At 39.2% G+C, this 21,851-nt stretch overlaps 1 protein-coding gene across 1 annotated transcript; it reads left to right on the top strand.

The window, feature by feature from the left end:
- Positions 1 to 14,495: 14,495 nt before the first annotated feature.
- On the top strand, positions 14,496 to 15,467 carry LOC101689194 (olfactory receptor 7G1-like). Its single transcript, XM_004771766.3, has one exon. The coding sequence runs from the start codon at positions 14,514 to 14,516 to the stop codon at positions 15,465 to 15,467; it is 954 nt and encodes a 317-aa protein (XP_004771823.1). The 5' UTR covers positions 14,496 to 14,513.
- The last annotated feature ends 6,384 nt before the right edge of the window (positions 15,468 to 21,851 follow it).

A 21,851-nucleotide genomic window follows, 5' to 3' on the forward strand; every position in this document is an offset into this window, starting at 1 on the left:
TGAAGGCAGATGCTCAACCAACTGAGCCACCCAGGCAGCCCTCTAGATTTCTTTGTATTGATTGCCATCTTAAAAATGAAGTCTTTATACCCATTAAACCAGACCCAGATCCATTTATTTAGGTTTTCTTCAATTTATTTCAGACATGTGTTTAATTCTCAGTGTACAAGTCTCTTAACTCTTTGGTTAAACTTATTTCTAGGTGTTCTCATTGTTTTAGATGCTATTTTAAACAGAATAACTGTTTAAAAAAGATTTTATTTATTTATTTGACAGATCACAAGTTGGCAGAGCATCAGGCATGGGGGCAAGGAAGCAGGCTCCCTGCTGAGCAGAGAGCCTGATGTGGGGCTCAATCCCAGGACCCTGAGATCATGACCTGAGCTGAAGGAAGAGGCTTAACCCACTGAGCCACCTAGGATATGTAAAAACACAGCTGATATTGGTGTGTTGATCACATATCCTACAACAGTTCTTTGCTCAGTACCTTTCCTGTGAACTCTTTGGAGTTTACTCTGTATAGGATCAGGTCCCTGTGAATAGAGGTAGTTTTACTTCCTCCATTCCAATCTAAATGACTTTTATTTGGTGTTCTTGACTAGTAGCTCTGGCTAGAACTTCCAGTTCCATGGTGACTAGCAATGGTGAGGTCAGCTTCCTTGTCTTGTCCTTGATGTTAAGAAGAAAGTTTTCAGTCTTTCAATATCAGGTATGGTGTTAGCTATGGGTTTTTCATAAAAACCATTTAACAGTTAGAGGAATTATTGCACTATCCCTAGTTTTCTGAGTCTTAAAAAATGATCATAAATGGGTTTTAAATATTATGAAAATCATTTTCTTCATCAAATTGAGTTTTCTGTCCTTTGTTTATTGATGTGATGTATTTCCTTGATCTAGTTTTATATGATGAACCACCCTTGAGTTCTTGGATAAATATCTTTGGTTATGGTAAATTATCCTTTTAATTTGGTGTTAGATTCAGTTTGTTAATATTTTTTTTAATTTTTACATCTCTCTTTATTAGGGATATTCCTTTATAATTTTACTGTGATGTCTTTATATGGGTTTGGTATCAGGGTAATGCTGAATTCATGAGATGATTTAGGAAATGTTTCCATCTTTAAAAATTTTGGGAAGAATTTGAGAAATATTGGTGTAAATTCTTCCTTAAATGTTTGGTAGAAATAACCAGTGAAACCATGTCATCATGAGTTTTTTTGTGTTGGGAGGTTTTTGATTACAGATTTAGTTTCCTTCCTCATTATTGGTCTCTTCAAATTATTTTTTTTTCATGATTCAGTCTTGGTTTCCTTTATGTTTTTAGGAGTCTTCTGGGTTATCCATTTCTTCTAGATTATCCACTTATTGACATATAATTGTTCATAGTAGTCTCTTACGATCTTTTGTATTTCTGTGGTATCTGTTGTAATGTTTACTCTTTCACTTCTGATTTTATTTGAGTCTTCTCTCTCTCTTTTTTTTCTTAGTCTAAGTTTCCTCAATTTTGTTTATCATTTCTTAAAAAAAACAAAACAAAACAAAACAAAACAAAAAAAAACCTCTTCCAATGAATCTTGGAACACTGAAAAAATAAAATACAGTTAAAAAAAAAAAACCCCAGGGGTGTCTGGGTGGCTCAGTGGGTTGAAGCCTCTGCCTTCAGCTCAGGTCATGATCCCAGGGTCCTGGGATGGAACCCAGCATTAGGCTCTCTGCTCAGTGGGGGGCCTGCTTCCCTTCCTCTCTCTGTCTGTCTCTCTGCCTACTTGTGATCTCTTTCAAATAAATAAATAAAAAATATTTTTAAAAACCCAGCTCTTAGTTGTTGTTGTTTTTTAAAAAAATATAGTTTTCATGGGGTGCCTGGGTGGCTCAGTTGGTTAAGCACTGGACTCTTGGTTTCAGCTAATGTCATGATCTCAATCATGAGATTGAGCCTTGGGTTAAGTGTCCAACTCTTGGTTTCAGCTCAGGTCATGATCTCATGTGCTATGAGATGGAGCCCTGAGTTGAGGTCTGCACTCAGTGGGGAGTCTGCTTGAAGAGTCTGTCACCCTTCCCCTCTCCCCACTTGCTCTTTCTCTGACTCAGATAAATAAATCTTACACAGTTTTCTGGTCTCTATTTCATTTATTTCTTCTCTTTATGTTTACCTCCTTCTCCTAAGTATGACTCAGTTTGTTCTTTTTTGAGATCTTTTTTTCCTTAATGCAGACTTATATCATTCTAAATATTTCTGTTAGACTTGTTTTTTTTATTAAATTGATTTATTTTCAGAAAAACAGTATTCATTATTTTTTCACCACACCCAGTGCTCCATGCTGTTTTTTTTTTTTTTAAGATTTTATTTATTTGCGGGAGAGAGAGAGAGATATAAGGAAAGCAGAGAGAGAGAGTAAAAGGGAGAAGCAAATTGCTAGCCAAGCAGAGAGCCCAATGTGGGGCATGATCCCAGGATTCCAAGATCAGGCCCTGAGCTAAAAGCAGATAACCAACCCCCAGACCCAGACACACCACCCTTAGAACTGTTTTTGTAGCATCCTGTAGTTTTTGATATATGGTGCTTTCATTTTTATTGTTTGTTTCAAGGTATTTTTTAATTTTCTTTTGATTTCTTCTTTGACTCATTGGTTGTTCAGGACTGTGTTGTTTAATTTCCACATATTTGTGAGTTTCCAGCTTTTCATACGTTACCAATTTCTAGTTTCATAGCATTGTGGTTGGAAACATACTTGGTATGATCTCAATCTTTATAAATTTGTCAAGACTCTTTGGGAACCTATCATATGATCTATCCTGGAGAAAGTTCCACATGCACTTGAGAAGAATATGTATTCTGAGGCTATCAGCTGAATGTTCTGTATATGTCTGATAGGTACATTTGGCATGATGTATGGTTCAAGTTTATTTCCTTGTTGATTTTCTCTCTGAATTATTTATCCACTGTTGAAAGTGGGGGCATTGGAGTCCCTACTATTATTGTATTGCCTATTTTTCCTTTATTCTGTTAGTGTTTGCTTAACATATTGAGGTGCTGTGATGTTGGGTACATATATGTTCATGATTTTTATATATTGGAGAGGGTCCCAGTAATGGGGGTTGGTCTGGGAGTGTGGAGGTGCATAGCTGGAGGGGTTGGCTACAGAAGAGTTCAGTGGTGTAGGTCAGTGACAGAAGACAAGGCCTGATGCATATCCACAAGCAGCTATGGGAGCCCTGGCTTTTGTTGAGCTCTCCCTTTGCTGTACCATCTGCCCCAGGCATGCACACTGCCATGGAGGTTGGTGATCAGTGTCAGCTGATGGCCTGCAGTGCACAGCTGGAGGGACTATCTCTAAGTGAGCACATGGTGCTGGGAAGCCAGCAAGGGGGTCTAGGGTGGTGACTTGCATTTACAGCTTCAGAGGCCTGAGCTGGCTGCTGGTACATGTTGTGGGCTCAGAGTAGAGGGGAAGGGGTGGCGAGGGACTCAGGTGGATGTCGTCACTAAACATGTATATCTGTGGGGTGAAAGGGAGTGCAAGGAGTACACAGTGGCTGTGCTGGACTTTATTTTTTTTTTCTGTGACAAAATCTGCTAAGTTTTTATGTGTTTCAGGTCCCTGTGAATTGAGATCAGTCCTGGTATTAGTATCCCCTGCTTTTCTTCCTTGATCCTTGCCTTCTCATTATGTCTCACCTTTGCTAGTCTGGGTAGGGTGAAGGGAAGTGGTGTGTGAGGCCCTGAAATGCCTGGAAACTGATAGCTCAACCCACTCTTTCTTTCCTGGTAAGGGGACTCTCTCTAGCTGAGGTTCCTTTTGGTGCACAATAATGCCAGCTTGGGGGATAGGGTAATGCAGGCAAAACGAAGCTGTCTTCCTTCTCTTCTTCTGTGATTGTTCTCAGGTTTTTTCCACTATGTTGGTAACATTTCTTAAGTAGACTCCAGAGCCCTCCCAGACTGTTTTTTGTTTGTTAATATTTGTCTGATTCTTTTTTTTAAGACTTTATTTATATAAGAGAAGAAAGAGAGAGAGACAGAGAGACAGAGCATGAGCAGGGGGAGGGACAGAGGGAGAAGGAGAAGCAAACTCTCCTGAGCAGGGAGTCCAGTGCAGGGCTAGATCCCAGGACCCCAAGATCATGACCTGAGACAAAGGCAGATGCTTAACCAACTGAGCCACCCAGATGCCCCTGCATATGTGTCTAATTCTTGACTTCTCTTGGGGGACAATGAGGCTGTGTGTCCTACATCATCATTCTGATGGTATCTGTTCATTCTCTTACTAGTTTCTGTTTAATGCTTCTGCTTTAATCTTTTTTTTTCTTCTTTATACTAATTTTTGGCTAAGTTTTTTCTTTTTATTGTTCCTTGTGGTATAAATTTAGATTGTTTATTTGGGATTTTTCTTTTTGCTCACCATAGGCACTTACCAGTATAAACTAGCCTCCTAGAACTGCTTTTGCTTCATCCTATAACTTTTGGCATGTTGTATTTCTATTTTACTTTTTTTTTTTTAATTTAATTTTTGGGGGCGCCTGGGTGGCTCAGTGGGTTAAGCCACTGCCTTCGGCTTGGGTCATGATCTCAGGGTCCTGGGATCGAGTCCCACATCGGGCTCTCTGCTCAGCGGGGAGCCTGCTTCCCTCTCTCTCTCTGCCTGCCTCTCTGCCTACTTGTGATCTCTGTCTGTCAAATAAATAAATAAAATCTTTTAAAAAAATTTAATTTTTTCAGTGTTCCAAGATTCATTGTTTATGTACACCCAGTGCTCCATGTGATATGTACCCTCCTTAATACCCACCATCAGGATCACCCATCCCCTCACCCCCCTCCCTTCCAAAACACTCAGTTTGTTTCTCAGAGTCCACAGTCTCTCGTGCTTCATCTCCCCCTCCAATTTCCCCCAGTTCACTTTTCCTTTCCTTCTCCTAATGTCCTATGTGTTATTCCTTATGCTTCACAAGTAAGTGAAAACATATAATTGATTTTCTCTGCTTGACTTATTTCATTCAGCATAATCTCCTCTAGTCCCATCCATGTTGATACAGACATTGGGTATTCATCCTTTCTGATGGAGGCATAATACTCCATTGTATATATGGACCATATCTTCTTTATTCATTCGTCTGTTGAAGGGCATCTTGGCTCTTTCCACAGTTTGGCAGTTGTGGCCATTGCTGCTATGAACATTGGGGGTACAGATGGTCCTTCTTTTCACTGCATCTGTATCTTAGGGTAAATACCCAGTAGTGCAATTGCAGGTTAATAGGGTAGCTCTATTTTAATTTCTTAAGGAATCTCCACACTGTTTTCCAAAGTGGCTGTACCAACTTGCATTTGCACCAATAGTGTAAGAGGATTCTCCTTTCTCCACATCCTCTCCAACACACGTTGTTTACTGTCTTATTAATTTTGGCCATTCTGACTGGTGTAAGGTGGTATCTCAATGTGGTTTTGATTTGAATCTCCCTGATGGCTAATGATAATGAACATTTTTTCATGTGTCTGTTAGCCATTTGTATGTCTTCTTTGTTCACGTCTTCTGCCCATTTTTTGATCTGATTATCAGTTTTTTGGGTGTTGAGTTTGAAAAGTTCTTTATGGATCTTGGATATCAGCCCTTTGTCTCTAGTGTCATTTGCAAATATCTTCTCCCATTCCGTGGGTTGTCTCTTTGTTTTGTTGACTGTTTCCTTTGCTGTGCAGAAGTTTTTGATCTTGATGAAGTCCCCAAAGCTCATTTTTGCTTTTGTTTCCTTTGCCTTTGGAGACATGTTTTGAAAGAAGTTGCTGTGGCCGATGTTGAAGAGGCTACTGCCTATGTTCTCCTCTAGTATTTTGATAGATTCCTGTCTCACGTTGAGGTCTTTTATCCACTTCGAGTTTATCTTGTGTATAAAAGCATAGTTGAGTTTCATTCTTCTATATATAGCTGTCCAGTTTTCCCAGCACCATTTATTGAAGAGACTGTCTTTTTTCCACTGGATATTTTTTCCTGCTTTGTCAAAGATAATTTGACCATAGAGTTGAGAGTCATATATGGGCTCTCCACTCTGTTCCACTGGTCTTTGTGTCTGTTTTTATGCCAGTACCATGCTGTCTCGGTGATCACAGCTTTGTTAGAAAGCTTGAAATCAGGCAATGTGATGCCCCCAGCTTTGTTTTTCTTTTTCAACATTTCCTTAGCAATTCGGGGTCTTTTCTGGTTCCATACAAATTTTAGGATTGTTTGTTCTAGCACTTTGAAAAATGCCAGTGGAATTTTGATCGGGATGGCATTGAAAGTTTAGATTTCTCTGGGCAATATAGACATTTTATTTTTTTATTAAAGATTTTTAAAATTTATTTTGAGCATAACAGTATTCATTATTTTTGCACCACACCCAGTACTCCAAGCAATCCGTGCCCTCTCTAATACCCACCACCTGGTTCCCCCAACCTCCCACCCCCTGCTGCTTCAAACCCCTCAGATTGTTTTTTAGTCCATAGTATCTCATGGTTCACCTCCCCTTCCAATTTACCCCAACCCCCTTCTCTCTAACTCCCCATGTCCTCAATGCTTTTTGTTATGCTCCACAAATAAGTGAAACCATGATAATTGACTCTCTCTGCTTGACTTATTTAACTCAGCATAATCTCTTCCAGTCCCATCAATATAGACATTTTAACAATGTTTATTCTTCCAATCCATGAGCATGGAATGCTTTTCCATCTTTTTGTGTCTTCTTCTATTTTGTTTCATGAATGTTATGTAGTACCTCGAGGACAGATCCTTTACCTCTTTGGTTAGGTTTATTCCCAGGTATCTTATGGTTCTTGATGTTATAATAAATGGAATTGATTCTCTAATTTCCCTGTTTTTTTCATTGTTAGTGTATAAGAAAGCAAGTGATTTCTGTACATTGACTTTGTATCCTGCCACATTACTGAATTGCTGTATGAGTTCTAGTAGTTTGGGGGTGGAGTCTTTGGGTTTTCCATATAAAGTATCATGTCATCTACAAAGAGAGAATTTTACTTCTTTGCCCATTTGTACACCTTTTATTTCTTTTTGTTGTCTGATTGCTGTTGCTAGGACTTCTAGTACTATGTTGAAAAACAGTGGCAAGAGTGAGCATCCTTGTTGTGTTCCTGATCTCAAAGGGAAGGCTGTCAGCTTTTCCCCATTGAGAATGATATTCGCTGTGGGTTTTTCATAAATTGCTTTTATGAAGTTGAGGATGATCCCTCTATCCCTGTAGTTTGAAGAGTTTTAATCTATTTTCCTTTGTTGTGTGATTCTTTAAAAAATCACATGAAAAATAAATATTTATTTTTTTGTCAGAGAGAGAGAGTGAGCATAGGCAGGAGGAGAAGCAAGCAGAGGGAGAAGCAGACTCCCCACTGAGCACAGAGAGTCTGATGTGGACCTCTGTCCCAGGATGTTGGGATTATAACCTGAGCTGAAGGGAAATGCTTAATCAACTCAGCTACTGGGGCATCCCTCATCCCTGTTGTGTGATTTTTTTTTTTTAATTTCCATTTCGATTTCTTCTTTGATCCATCAGTTTTTCAGGAGAATATTTTTTTTTTCCTCTACTTGTTTGTGAATTCCCCAGTTTTCCTCCTGTTATTGAGTTTTTGCTTCATACCACTATCATCAGTCTTCTCAAATTTGTTAAGGCTCGTTTTGTGGCCCAGCATATGATCCATTCAGTATAATGTTCTGTATATGCTAGAGAAGAATGTGTGTTCTGCTGCTATTAGATGGAGTTTTCTGGATGTGTTTGTTAGGTCTATTTGGTAAATTGTTCTTAAAATCCAATGTTTATGTATTCATTTTTAGCCTGGATAGTGTAGACTGCTGAAAGTAAGGTAGGGAGGACCATTATCATTATTTATTGTTTGTTACTCTCCAGATCCATTAGTATTTGTTTAATGTGTTTACATACTCTGATATTGGATAGATACACATTTATACTTGTTATAGCCTGATGACCTGTACTATTATATATCAGTCGTCTTTGTATCCTGTTACAATTTTTAAAAGATTTTATTGATTCATTCATTCATTCATTCATTCATTCACTCATTTAAAAGAGTGCAAGCAAGGGGAAGGGTGGAAGGAGACAGACTCTCTGCTGAGCAGGGAGCCCAACATGGGGGTGGATTCCAAGACCCTGATGTAATGACCTGAGCTGAAATCAAGAGTCAGATGCTTTGCTGACTGAGCCTTCTAGGTGCCACTGTTTCTTGTTATAGTTTTTGACTTAAAGTCTATTTTATATAATATAAGTATAGATACTCCTGCCCTCTTTTGGTTTTCATTTGCATCGAGTATCTTTTTCCACATTTCCACTTTCGGTTTATGTGTGTCCTTAATTGCTGAAGTGCATTCCTTGTAAGCATCATATAGTTGGGATTTAAAAAATAGAACAAAACAAAACGACTGTCATTTTATGTGTTTTGATTAGAGAATTTAGTGCCTTTTACTTTTAAGTAATTATTTATAGGTGAATTCTTACTATTGTCATTTTGTTAATTGTTTTCTTGGTATTTTGTAGATCCTTTGCTCCTTTCTTCTCTATTGCTGTCTTCCTTTGTGATTTATTTTCTGTGATTTGTTGATTCCTTTGTTTTTTTTTTAATTAATTTCTTTTCAGTGTAACAGAATTCATTGTTGATGCACCACACCCAGTGCTCCGTGCCATATCGTCCATAATACCCACCAGGTGGCTCCCCCAACCTCCCACCCCCCACCCCTTCAAAACCCTCAGATTGCTTTTCAGAGTCCATAGTCTCTCATGGTTCATCTCCCCTTCCAATTTCCCTCATCTCCCTTCTCCTTTGATGTTGGTTTGTTTTGGTATCTACTATAAGGTTTTGATTTGTGGTTAACATGAGGCTTATATAACACATCTTACAGTTTTAACAGTCTATGTTAAGGGGCTCCTGGGTAGTTCAGTTGGTTAAGTTAGTCTTTGCCCCAGGTCCTGATTCCATGACCCTGGGGTTGAGTCCCACATTGGGCTCCTTGCTCAGCAGGGAGCCTGCTTCTCCCTCTGCTTGCTGCTCCACCTGCTCAGGCATACTCTCTCTCTAATAAATAAAAAATAAAATAAAATAAAATAAAATAATAAAACAGTCTATGTTAAGCCAATAACTTAATTTTGATTATGTAAAAAAAAAAACTACCCTTTTATTTCCCCATTTTATATCTTTTGTGTGTCAGTTTACATCTTTTTGTGTTGTATATTTTTAAAATAAATGCAGTATAGTTATGTTTAATAATTTTTTCCTTTAGATATTACCTTAGAGTTATAACCATTAAAATATTAGACTTTTCTGCATTTGACTACCTTTAGCAATGAGTTTTGTACTTTAATATGTTTTCACATTACTAATTGATACAGTTTTTTTTTTGCTTGATCTTATTTATTTGACAGAGAGAGCGAGCCTGAGAGCACAAGTGAGGGTAATGGCAGAGGGAGAGGGAGAAACAGGCTTTCCACTGAACAGACAGCTGAATGTAGGGCTTGATCCTAGGATCCTGGGATCATGACCTGAACCAAAGGCAGACACTTAACTGACTTAGCCACCCAGATGCCCCCACATCATTTATTTCAACTTGAAAATTTCACTTAGAATTTCTTTTAAGGCTGGTCTAGTGGTGATGAACTCCTTCAGCTTTTTTTGTTTGTTTGTTTGTTTGTTTTTTGGATGTCTCTTCTTTTTTACTTTCAGCATAACAGTATTCCTTGTTTTTGCACCACACCCAGTGTTCTATGCAGTCCATGCCCTCTCTAATACCCACCACCTGGTTCCCCCAACCTCCCACCCCCCGCCCCTTCAAAACCCTCAGATTGTTTTTCAGAGTCCACAGTCTCTGATGGTTCACCTCCCTTTCCAATTTCCCCCAACTCTCTTCACCTCTCTAACTCCCCTTGTCCCCATGCTATTTGTTATCATGCTATTTGTTATGCTCCACAAACAAGTGAAACCATATGATAATTGACTCTCTCTGATTCACTGATTTCACTCAGCATAATCTCTTCCAGTCCCGTCCATGTTGCTACAAAAGTTGGGTATTGGTCCTTTCTGATGGAGGCATAATACTCCATAGTGTATATGGACCACATCTTCCTTATCCATTCTTCCGTTGAAGGGCATCTTGGTTCTTTCCACAGTTTGGTGACCATGGCCATTGCTGCTATAAACATTGGGGTACAGATGGCCCTTCTTTTCACTACATCTGTATCTTTGAGGTAAATACCCAGTAGTGCAATAGCAGGGTCATAGGGAAGTTCTAGTTTTAATTTCTTGAGGAATCTCCACACTGTTCTCTAAAGTGGCTGCACCAACTTGCTTTCCCTCCAACAGTGGAAGAGGGTTCCCCTTTCTCCACATCCCCTCCAACACATGTTGTTTCCTGAATTGCTAATTTTGGCCATTCTAACTGGTGTAAGGTGATATCTCAATGTGGCTTTTGTCTTTCTGTGAATATCTTTATCTGTCACAGCTTTGCTGGGTAATGTATTTTTTTTTTTGTAATGTATTCTTTGTTAGCAGATTTTTCTTTCAGTATTTTACATATAAAATCTCATTCTCTCCTGGCCTTCAACGTTTTGTTGAGAAATCTGCTGATTACCTTATGGGATTTCCCTCATGTTTGATGGGTCTCTTTTCTCTTGCAGCACCTCCAGAATCAGTGATCAGGGTCCAGGACAGGCAGTTGTAATGGTCAGGGTTAGCAGTGTGCAAACACCCTGCTGTGGGTGCTACCTGTAGTTTCCTATACGGTGGCACAGACAACTGTAAGTACTTGAATGGTAGTTAGGGTCAGGGGAGTGGCAGGGGTCAGCTATGGATGTGTGTGCATGGTGGTAGTGGCCAGTGATAAGGGTTGAGGTTTTCTGCCCGTGTATGCACAGCTGTGGCTGCTGGGGCTGATGGTATGCATTTGCATCATGACTGATAGCCATGGGTTTGCATGGGGGTGGAGACCAGGGACAGGAAATGGACCTGGCAACAAGCATATGTGTAGCTCTGGGGGCCAGGACGAGCTGTGAGTGTGTGCTTGGTGGCCATGCTGACTTCCAGGACCAAGGCATCTGTGTAATGTGAATGGAATGGGACTCAAGCTGTTGGTCTTTGAATGTGAAATCCTGTAGAACTCTTGGCAATGAAAACTGCAGGGGGTCTGCAGCTTTTATGTTTCCTCAGTGAAGAAAGCTTCTGGGGTCATCTGTGGAGCAGATGGGGTCTGCAATGGTGAACACTTGATAAAATATGGTATATATACACAATGAAATATGATTCTTTAAAAAGGAAGGAAATCCTGACCCATGAAACTACATGGGTGAATGTTACGGGCATAAAGCAAAGTAAAATGAGCCAGTCACAAAAGGAAACTGTATGGTTCTACATGAGGTCCCTAGAGGAGTCAAAATTACAAAGCCAAAAATGGAATGGTAGTTACTAGGGGCTGGAGGAGGCAGGGGATTTGGTCTTATTGAAATGACATAGATGCAGTGTTGTATTTTATGGTGACTAACATAACACAATAGGAAAAAAAAAAAAAGGAAGTTCCATGCTACACACACACACACACACACACACACACACGAAGAAATGACATAGAATTTCATTTGTACCAGATAAAGACTTTTGGAGATTGGTTGCACAGCAGTGAGAAATACTTAACATTAATGAACGACACACTTAAAAATGGTTAAGATGGGAAATTTTATGTTTATCTTTATGTTAATGTTTCAATCCTCAGTCCCCTAAAGTAAGGAATACTGTACCTTGAGACTTGTGACAAAATTAGAAAAGATGACTGTGCACACCACTCAGAATGGCTAAAATCAACAACATAGGAAACAACAGGTGTTGGTGAGGATGCAGAAAAAGGGGAACCCTCTTACACTGTTGGGGGGAATGCAAACTGGTACAGCTACCCTGAAAAAGTATGGAGGTTCCTCAGAAAGTTAAAAATAGAACTACCTTACAATCCAGCAATTTCACTACTAGGTATTTACCCAAAAAATACAAAAATACTGATCTGAAGTGGTACATGCACCCTGATGTTTATAGCAACATTATCAAAATAGACAAACTATGGAAAGAGCTGATGTCCATCTACTGATGAGTGGATAAAGAAAATTGTGTGTGTGTGTGTGTGTGTGTGTGAGTGTGTGTGTACTCAGCCACCAAAAAGAATGAAATTTTGCCATTTGCCACAGTGTGGATGGAGGTAGTATTATGCTAAGTGAAATAAGTCAGTCATAAGACAAATACCGTATGATTTCACTCATGTGGAATTTAAGAAACAAAGCAGGTGAACATATGGAAGGGGGAAAGAGAGAGATCAGGAAATAAACCATAAGCAACTCTTAACTACAGAGAACAAACCAGGGGTTGATGGAGGGAGGTGGGTGGAAGATGGGCTAGATGGGTGGTAGGTATTAAGGAGGGAACTTGGGATGAGCACTGGGTGTTCTGTGTAAGTGATGAATCACTGAATTCTGCTCCTAAAACCAATATTGAATTTTCTTTTAAAGAAGATTTCATTTATGTATTTATTTATTTATTTGAGAGAGAGGAGAAAGAGAGAGCAGGAGCAGGGGGAGGGGGGGTGAGATGCAGACTCCATGCTGAACAGGGAGCCTATGGAGGACGGGATCCCAGAACCTTGAGATCATTACCTTAGCCGAAGGCAGATACTTAAATTGACTGAGCCACCCAGGTGCCTCAACTAACTTGAATTAAATAAAAACTTGGAAGGAAAAAAATATGTGACTATGAAAACCTAAAATGGGAGTAGCAGGTTTGAGTTAATCAGAGAACTTTCACAGAGAATAGATTAGAATCTATTGTGTAAAATGTATTGTATATGCTCTGTGTATACACGGTTAAGATTAATGTTCAGGAAACATTTAAAGACTCAGAGAGATAAACTTTTTATTTATTTATTTGAGGGGGGGCTATATTTATTTATTTATTTGAGTGAAAGAGAGCATGGGAGAGGAGAAGCAGACTTCCCATAGAGTGGGAGCCCAATGTGGGACTTGATCCTGGTACTCCGGGATCATGACCTGAGCCAAAGGCAGTTGCTTAACCAACTGAGCCACCCAGAGGCCCCTAGAGTGTTTGCATTTTTATAATAATGTAGCTATGCTGTTATTTTTTTGTAGCTATGTTTTTAAATATTTATACACTATATACAATCTAAGAATACATATAATATACATATACATGTGTATATTAAAATATACATAATATATATAATATGTATATATATACATAATATATATAAACATGCACAGTGTACTCTCACACCCCAAATAGGTATCAGAATTCCTGATGTCATTGATTCGTTAGCAATATCGTTGTCCATAACTGAGAAAAGAAGACTCTTATCCAATTAGAGAAGGATGGTGTGTCCACATTTCCAAGAATTTGAAATCGAGATGAGTAGAAACAGGTGGAGAGAAGTACATCATGGCTCTGGGCCTCACAGATTTTGGTCTTGAAGGATTTGCACTTGCTTGGGATCTCAGTGACAATGAAATTGTTTGATTAATGAGGAGCTTTGGAAATTGAATCTCTAGGGATACAGAGACTGCAGTCTGCTTGTGACCACTTATTTCAGTAATCCTTCCCATGAAAAGTAGTAGCATAATTGGACCTCCTCCCACAGAAGATCCTTTTTGTTCGGGAGCCTAGGTCTCATTCAGTCCCTCTGCCCTTTCTGAGTACAAATCTCCCAGATGGCACATTCAGGGGAAATGTCAGTCATCATTCCACTGTGAAGCCAGCCAGGTAACCTACATGGATATTTGGAAATGAGCGCAGGTGTTTTACTACAGGTTCATCCAGGGGAAGTCATGACGAGAGTACGTGTATCAGATGATTAGAACCAAGTCTTCCAGGGTCCACCTGCCTGTCATTCTCATCACATCTTCTACTTTGCACCAATCTCAAGTACCTCCATTTACTAATGTACTCACTCTCTAGTTTGGCCAGGGCCATTTCTTAATGAGTGGAAATCTGCTCTTTTGGGAAAAATAAGATGACTATTAGACAAGTCTCTGACATTTATTTACAATTTTGTGGAAGTGAGAGGGCAGGAAATCTTTGGTAAAGTTCACTTTATCTTCCCATTCTTGGTTCTTGACATACTATCTCAGTTGCTTGTCTCTGAGGTCTCCGGGGATCCAGACAGAATCTTCAGCTGCCTCCCCAGTCTGTTTCTCTTTATAAAATTACCAAATGTTTCAAATAACCAAAATGATAGAGTCAATATTTTTAAAATGCCTAGCTGTTAACCGTGTGGGAATTAATGGATGGCATTTTGCTGTATCAGCTTAAGGTTTTTGTTAAAGGATAATATGCATATAAAAGGCACCTATTTCCTATCCCTCTCTACTAGTCTCCATCCCATCCCAAGGCAGTGTTGTCTCTGGTGATGCTTCTCCTGCTGGTCTAGAAAACATACATTTGATTGTGCTGTCACTCCACCTTCTCTGTCAGATTCATCAACAACATGGAACTCAGAAACAAAACAGGGGTTTCAGAATTCCTTCTTATGGAAGTGACAGAGGACCCAGAATTGAAGCCCTTTCTCTTCATTCTGTTTCTGTCCGTATACCTGGTCACCATCCTGGGAAACCTGCTCATCATCCTGGCTGTCATCTTGGACTCCCACCTCCACACGCCCATGTACTTCTTCCTCTCCAACCTGTCCTTTACTGACATCTGCTTAAGCACAACCACTGTCCCAAAGATGCTGGTGAACATCCGGGCACAGAATCAGAGCATCACTTATGCAGGCTGCCTCACACAGATCTACTTTGTCCTGGTTTTTGCTAGTCTAGAAAGTTTTCTCCTTGCAGTAATGGCCTATGACCGCTATGTGGCCATTTGTCATCCACTGAGGTACACAGTCATTATGAACTCCCACCTCTGTAGCCTGATGGTTCTACTCTCCTTCTGCATTAACATTGTGGATGCCCTGGTGCACAGTCTGATGGTGTTACAGCTGACCTTCTGCACAGACCTTGAAATCCCTCTCTTCTTCTGTGAAGTTGTTCAGGTCATCCAGCTTGCATGTTCTGATACCCTCATCAATAACATCCTGATATATTTTGCAATGAGCATATTTGGTGGTATTCCTCTGTGTGGAATCATTTTCTCTTACACTCAGATAGTGTCCTCTGTTTTGAGAATGCCATCAGCAGGTGGAAAGTATAAAGCTTTTTCCACCTGTGGGTCTCACCTGTCAGTTGTGTCTTTGTTCTATGGGACAGGTTTGGGGGTGTACATTAGTTCAGCTTTCACTAACTCTTCCAGAAACACTGCAGTGGTTTCCATGATGTACACTGTTGTCCCTCAAATGATGAACCCCTTCATCTACAGCTTGAGGAACAGGGATATGAAGGGAACCTTGAGGAAACTCATGGGCAAAATGTCACTGTTTTTTCAGGAGTGTGTTGTTTAATTTCCACATATTTGTATATTTTCCATTTGTTCTTCAGTTACTGATTTCTGGCTTCACACCATGATGATCAGAAAAGACACTTTGAATGATTTCAGTATTTTTAAATTTACTGAAGCCTGCTCTGTGGCCTAACATAGATCTATCCTGGGGAATGTGCCATGTGTTCTGGAGAAGAGTGCATTTTCTACTGTTGTTGGATGGAGTGTTTACATGTATCTGTTAGGTTTTGTTTGTTTATACTGTTTTTCAAGTTCATTTTTTGGGGGCAGGATTTTTTTTTTTTATTGAACTGCAGTTGACACACAATGTTACATTAGTTTCAGGTATACAACATAGTGTTTTTTTAAAAAAAATTTTTCATGTTCCAGAATTCATTGTTTATGCACCACACCCAGTGCTGCATGCAATACATGCTCTTAATACCACCACCAGGTTCACCCCTCTCTCCTCCAGAACCCTCAGTTTGTTTCTCAGAGTCCCTAGTCTCTCATGCCTCATCTCCCCCTCTGATTTTCCCCCAACTCCCTTATCCTCTCCATCTCCCCATGTCCTCCATGTTATTCCTTATGCTCCACAAGTGAGTAAAACCATATGATAATTGACTCTCTCTGCTTGATTTATTTCACTCAGCATAATCCCTTCCAGTCCCATCCAGGTTGATACAAAAGTTGGGTCTTCATCCTTTCTGATGGAGGCATAATACTAAGTTCATTATTTCTTGTCAGTCTATCCAGGGTCACTAAGCATTGTTGAATATGATGTATTGAAGTCTCTTTAGTATTATGGGGGAAACACGTATTTCTTACTTCACTTCTGTCATGTTTGCTGCATGTATTTTGAGGCTCTGTTGTTTGGTGTATGTATGTTTATAATTGTTATATTGTCTTGATTACTGACTTTTTAATCTGTATTTCTGTGTATCTGTTTATCTATTTTCCATCTTGCTTCCTTTGTTTATTTTAACAGTTTTGACTTAAAGTCTATTTCTGCACCCCCACCCCAAGATTAGCTCTCCTTTGGTGACTATTTGCCTGGCCTGTATTTTTTTTTTTTTTAATTTGAAATCTATTTGTGTTTGTGAAGCCATAATGAGTCTTTCATAAACAGCCTATATTCACACCATGTTTTCTTTATCTTTCTTCCAATCTCTACCTTTTGACTGGAGAGTTTAATCTGCTTGGGTTTGAAGTACTCACTGGTAAGGCGATACTTAATTCTTCCATTGAAATTTTTATTTTATTTATGTCTGAAACCTTTTTTTTTCTTTATTTCTTCCATTACTGCCCTCCTTGCTGCCTTGTTGATTTTTTGTAGTGAACATTTTGGATTTTGTTCTCATTGCCTTTTTGGAATATATCCAGATAATTGTCTTTATGGTTACCATGGGCATTACATTTAACATTCTAAGTTTATAAAACTCTAGTTAGAATACATACCATTTTTATTTCAATAGCATACAAAACCTCTGCTCTTATATTGCTTTGTCTTTATGTTAAAAATACAATGCTGTTTTTTTATTTGCCCACACATTTATCCGAAATCTTAATTTTTTTTCATACAGAATTGAGTTGCTATTTAGCTTCTTTCATTTTAACCTAAAGGACTCTGTTAGATATTTTCATAGAGCAGGTTTAGTGATATTTAACTCCTTCAGCTTTATTCTTCTGGGAATGTTTTATTTCTCCCTCATTTTCAGAAGGAACGTTTTGTCAAATATAAAATTCTTGGTTGTCAGTTTTGTTTCAACACTTTTAAATATGTCATCCCACTACCTCTCAGCTTCATGGTTCTTGTGAGAATTGGTTTTTAATCTTATTGAGGACCTCTTGTATGTGTGGAGTTGATTTTCTCTTAAGTTCTTGTATATGATGATCACCTTTCAAGTTTCTCTCTTTCCCTTTGCTTTGCTAGTTTGATGATAATGAGCCTTAGTGTTAGTATCTTTCAGTTATCCTTCTTGGAGTTCACTCTGCTTCCTAGTTTTTTAGGTTCATGTCTATTACCCTGTTTGGGGAGTTTTTGTTCATTTTATTCTCAGTTACTCTTCTGTTTCTCTTCTCCTTCTGGCACTCTCATAATGCATATGTTTTTTACACTTGATGGTGTCTCACCGGTCCCTTAGGGTCTACTCACTTTTCTTCATTCTTTTTTCTTTCTGCTTCTCAGACTCAATATTACAATGTAATGGCTCTGGGTATGATAATCTCCCCCAGATTTTGCTCTTTTCCACAGTTTTATTGAGAAATAATTGACATATATCACTGTATAAGTTTAAGGTATACAGCAAGATGGTGTGTTTTACATATATTGTGAAATGATGACCCCAGTAGGTGTGTTAACATCCATTATCTGATATAGACACAGTCAAAAGAAAAGAAAAATATTTCCTCCTTGTGATGAGAACCTGAAGGATCTATGCTAACAACTTTCCTGTATATCATATAGCAGTAATCATCATGACTACATGACTACATGACTACATTAGGTGTAGTCATCATGTTGTATGTTATGCCCATAGAACTTATGTATTGTATAACCAGAAATTTGTACTTTTTTACTTCTCTCCAATTCTTCTTCATCCCACCTCTCATCTCCGGTAACCACAAATCTGTTTTCTTTTTCTTTGCATTAGGTGTTTTGTTTTGTTTTGTTTTTAGAGTCAACATATAAGTGAGATCACAGAGTATTTGTCTTTCCCCATCTGATTTATTTCATTTAGAATAAAGCCTTCAAGGTCCATCCATGTGTCCAGTGATGGATGAATGGATTAATAAATTATGGTATGTACGTTTGTGTGTGTGTGTGTGTGTGTGTGTGTATCATAAAAAAATGAGGTAATCCTATGATTTCCTTTTTTTTTTCTTTTTTTTAAAAGATTTTATTTATTTATTCGACAGAGAGAGATCACAAGTAGGCAGAGAGGAAGGCAGAGAGAGAGGAGGAAGCAGGCTCCCCGCTGAGCAGAGAGCCTGATGTGGGACTCGATCCCAGGACCCTGAGATCATGACCTGAGCCGAAGGCAGCGGCTTAACCCACTGAGCCACCGAGGCGCCCTGATTTCCTTTTTTTTAAATTTTTTATTTTTTATAAACATATATTTTTATCCCCAGGGGTACAGGTCTGTGAATCACCAGGTTTACACACTTAACAGCACTAACCAAAGCAAATACCCTCCCCAATGTCCATAATCCCACCTCCTTCTCCCAAACCACCTCCCCCCAGCAACCCTCAGTTTGTTTTGTGAGATTAAGAGTCACTTATGGTTTGTCTCCCTCCCAATCCCATCTTGTTTCATTGATTCTTCTCCTAACCACTTAAGCCCCCATGTTGCCTCACCACTTACTCATATCAGGGAGATCATATGATACTTGTCTTTCTCTGCTTGACTTATTTCGCTAAGCATGATACGCTCTAGTTCCATCCATGTTGTCGCAAATGGCAAGATTTCATTTCTTTTGATGGCTGCATAATATTCCATTGTGTATATATACCACATGTTCTTGATCCATTCATCTGTTGATGGACATCTAGGTTCTTTCCATAGTCTGGCTATTGTGGACATTGCTGCTATAAACATTCGGGTGCACGTGCCCCTTTGGATCACTACGTTTGTATCTTTAGGGTAAATACCCAGTAGTGCAATTGCTGGGTCATAGGGCAGTTCTATTCTCAACATTTTGAGGAACCTCCATGCTGTTTTCCAGAGTGGCTGCACCAGCTTGCATTCCCACCAACAGTGTAGGAGTGTTCCCCTTTCTCCGCATCCTCGCTAGCATCTGTCATTTCCTGACTTGTTGATTTTAGCCATTCTGACTGGTGTGAGGGGATATCTCATTGTGGTTTTGATTTGTATTTCCCTGATGCCGAGTGATATGGAGCACTTTTTCATGTGTCTGTTGGCCATCTGGATGTCTTCTTTGCAGAAATGTCTGTTCATGTCCTCTGCCCATTTCTTGATTGGATTATTTGTTCTTTGGGTGTTGAGTTTGCTAAGTTCTTTATAGATTCTGGACACTAGTCCTTTATCTGATATGTCGTTTGCAAATATCTTCTCCCATTCTGTCAGTTGTCTTTTGATTTTGTTAACTGTTTCCCTTGCTGTGCAAAAGCTTTTGATCTTGATGAAATCCCAATAGTTCATTTTTGCCCTTGCTTCCCTTGCCTTTGGCGTTGTTCCTAGGAAGATGTTGCTGCGACTGAGGTCGAAATAGAAAGCCTGAACAGACCCATAACAAGTAAGGACATTGAAACAGTCATTAAAAATCTCCAAACAAACAAAAGCCCAGGGCCAGACGGCTTCCCGGGGGAATTCTACCAAACATTTAAAGAAGAACTAATTCCTATTCTCCTGAAACTGTTCCAAAAAATAGAAATGGAAGGAAAACTTCCAAACTCATTTTATGAGGCCAGCATCACCTTGATCCCAAAACCAGACAAGGATCCCACCAAAAAAGAGAGCTATAGACCGATATCCTTGATGAACACAGATGCGAAAATACTCAACAAAATACTAGCCAATAGGATTCAACAGTACATTAAAAAGATTATTCACCACGACCAAGTGGGATTTATTCCAGGGCTGCAAGGTTGGTTCAACATCCGCAAATCAGTCAATGTGATACAACACATCAATAAAAGAAAGAACAAGAACCATATGATACTCTCAATAGATGCTGAAAAAGCATTTGACAAAGTACAGCATCCCTTCCTGATCAAAACTCTTCAAAGTGTAGGGATAGAGGGCACATACCTCAATATCATCAAAGCCATCTATGAAAAACCCACCGCAAATATCATTCTCAATGGAGAAAAACTGAAAGCTTTTCCGCTAAGGTCAGGAACACGGCAGGGATGTCCATTATCACCACTGCTATTCAACATAGTACTAGAGGTCCTAGCCTCAGCAATCAGACAACAAAAGGAAATTAAAGGCATCCAAATCGGCAAAGAAGAAGTCAAATTATCACTCTTCGCAGATGATATGATACTGTATGTGGAAAACCCAAAAGACTCCACTCCAAAACTGCTAGAACTTATACAGGAATTCAGTAAAGTGTCAAGATATAAAATCAATGCACAGAAATCAGTTGCATTTCTCTACACCAACAGCAAGACAGAAGAAAGAGATATTAAGGAGTCAATCCCATTTACAATTGCATCCAAAACCATAAGATACCTAGGAATAAACCTAACCAAAGAGACACAGAATCTATACTCAGAAAACTATAAAGTACTCATGAAAGAAATTGAGGAAGACACAAAGAAATGGAAAAATGTTCCATGCTCCTGGATTGGGAGAATAAATATTGTGAAAATGTCTATGCTACCTAAAGCAATCTACACATTTAATGCAATTCCTATCAAAGTACCATCCATCTTTTTCAAAGAAATGGAACAAATAATGCTAAAATTTATATGGAACCAGAAAAGACCTCGAATAGCCAAAGGGATATTGAAAAAGAAAGCCAACGTTGGTGGCATCACAATTCCGGACTTCAAGCTCTATTACAAAGCTGTCATCATCAAGACAGCATGGTACTGGCACAAAAACAGACACATAGATCAATGGAACAGAATAGAGAGCCCAGAAATAGACCCTCAAATCTATGGTCAACTCATTTTCGACAAAGCAGGAAAGAATGTCCAATGGAAAAAAGACAGCCTCTTCAATAAATGGTGCTGGGAAAATTGGACAGCCACATGCAGAAAAATGAAATTGGACCATTTCCTTACACCACACACAAAAATAGACTCAAAATGGATGAAGGACCTCAATGTGCGAAAGGAATCCATCAAAATCCTTGAGGAGAACACGGGCAGCAACCTCTTCGACCTCAGCCGCAGCAACATCTTCCTAGGAACAACGCAAAAGGCAAGGGAAGCAAGGGAAAAAATGAACTATTAGGATTTCATCAAGATCAAAAGCTTTTGCACAGCAAAGGAAACAGTTAACAAAATCAAAAGACAACTGACAGAATGGGAGAAGATATTTGCAAATGACATATCAGATAAAGGACTAGTGTCCAGAATCTATAAAGAACTTAGCAAACTCAACACCCAAAGAACAAATAATCCAATCAAGAAATGGGCAGAGGACATGAACAGACATTTCTGCAAAGAAGACATCCAGATGGCCAACAGACACATGAAAAAGTGCTCCATATCACTCGGCATCAGGGAAATACAAATCAAAACCACAATGAGATATCCCCTCACACCAGTCAGAATGGCTAAAATCAACAAGTCAGGAAATGACAGATGCTAGCGAGGATGCGGAGAAAGGGGAACACTCCTACACTGTTGGTGGGAATGCAAGCTGGTGCAGCCACTCTGGAAAACAGCATGGAGGTTCCTCAAAATGTTGAAAATAGAACTGCCCTATGA

This window comes from Mustela putorius, unplaced genomic scaffold (assembly GCF_011764305.1).
Source record: "Mustela putorius furo isolate JIRA1106 unplaced genomic scaffold, ASM1176430v1.1 tig00000095_pilon_pilon_pilon, whole genome shotgun sequence".
Taxonomy (NCBI): domain Eukaryota; kingdom Metazoa; phylum Chordata; class Mammalia; order Carnivora; family Mustelidae; genus Mustela; species Mustela putorius.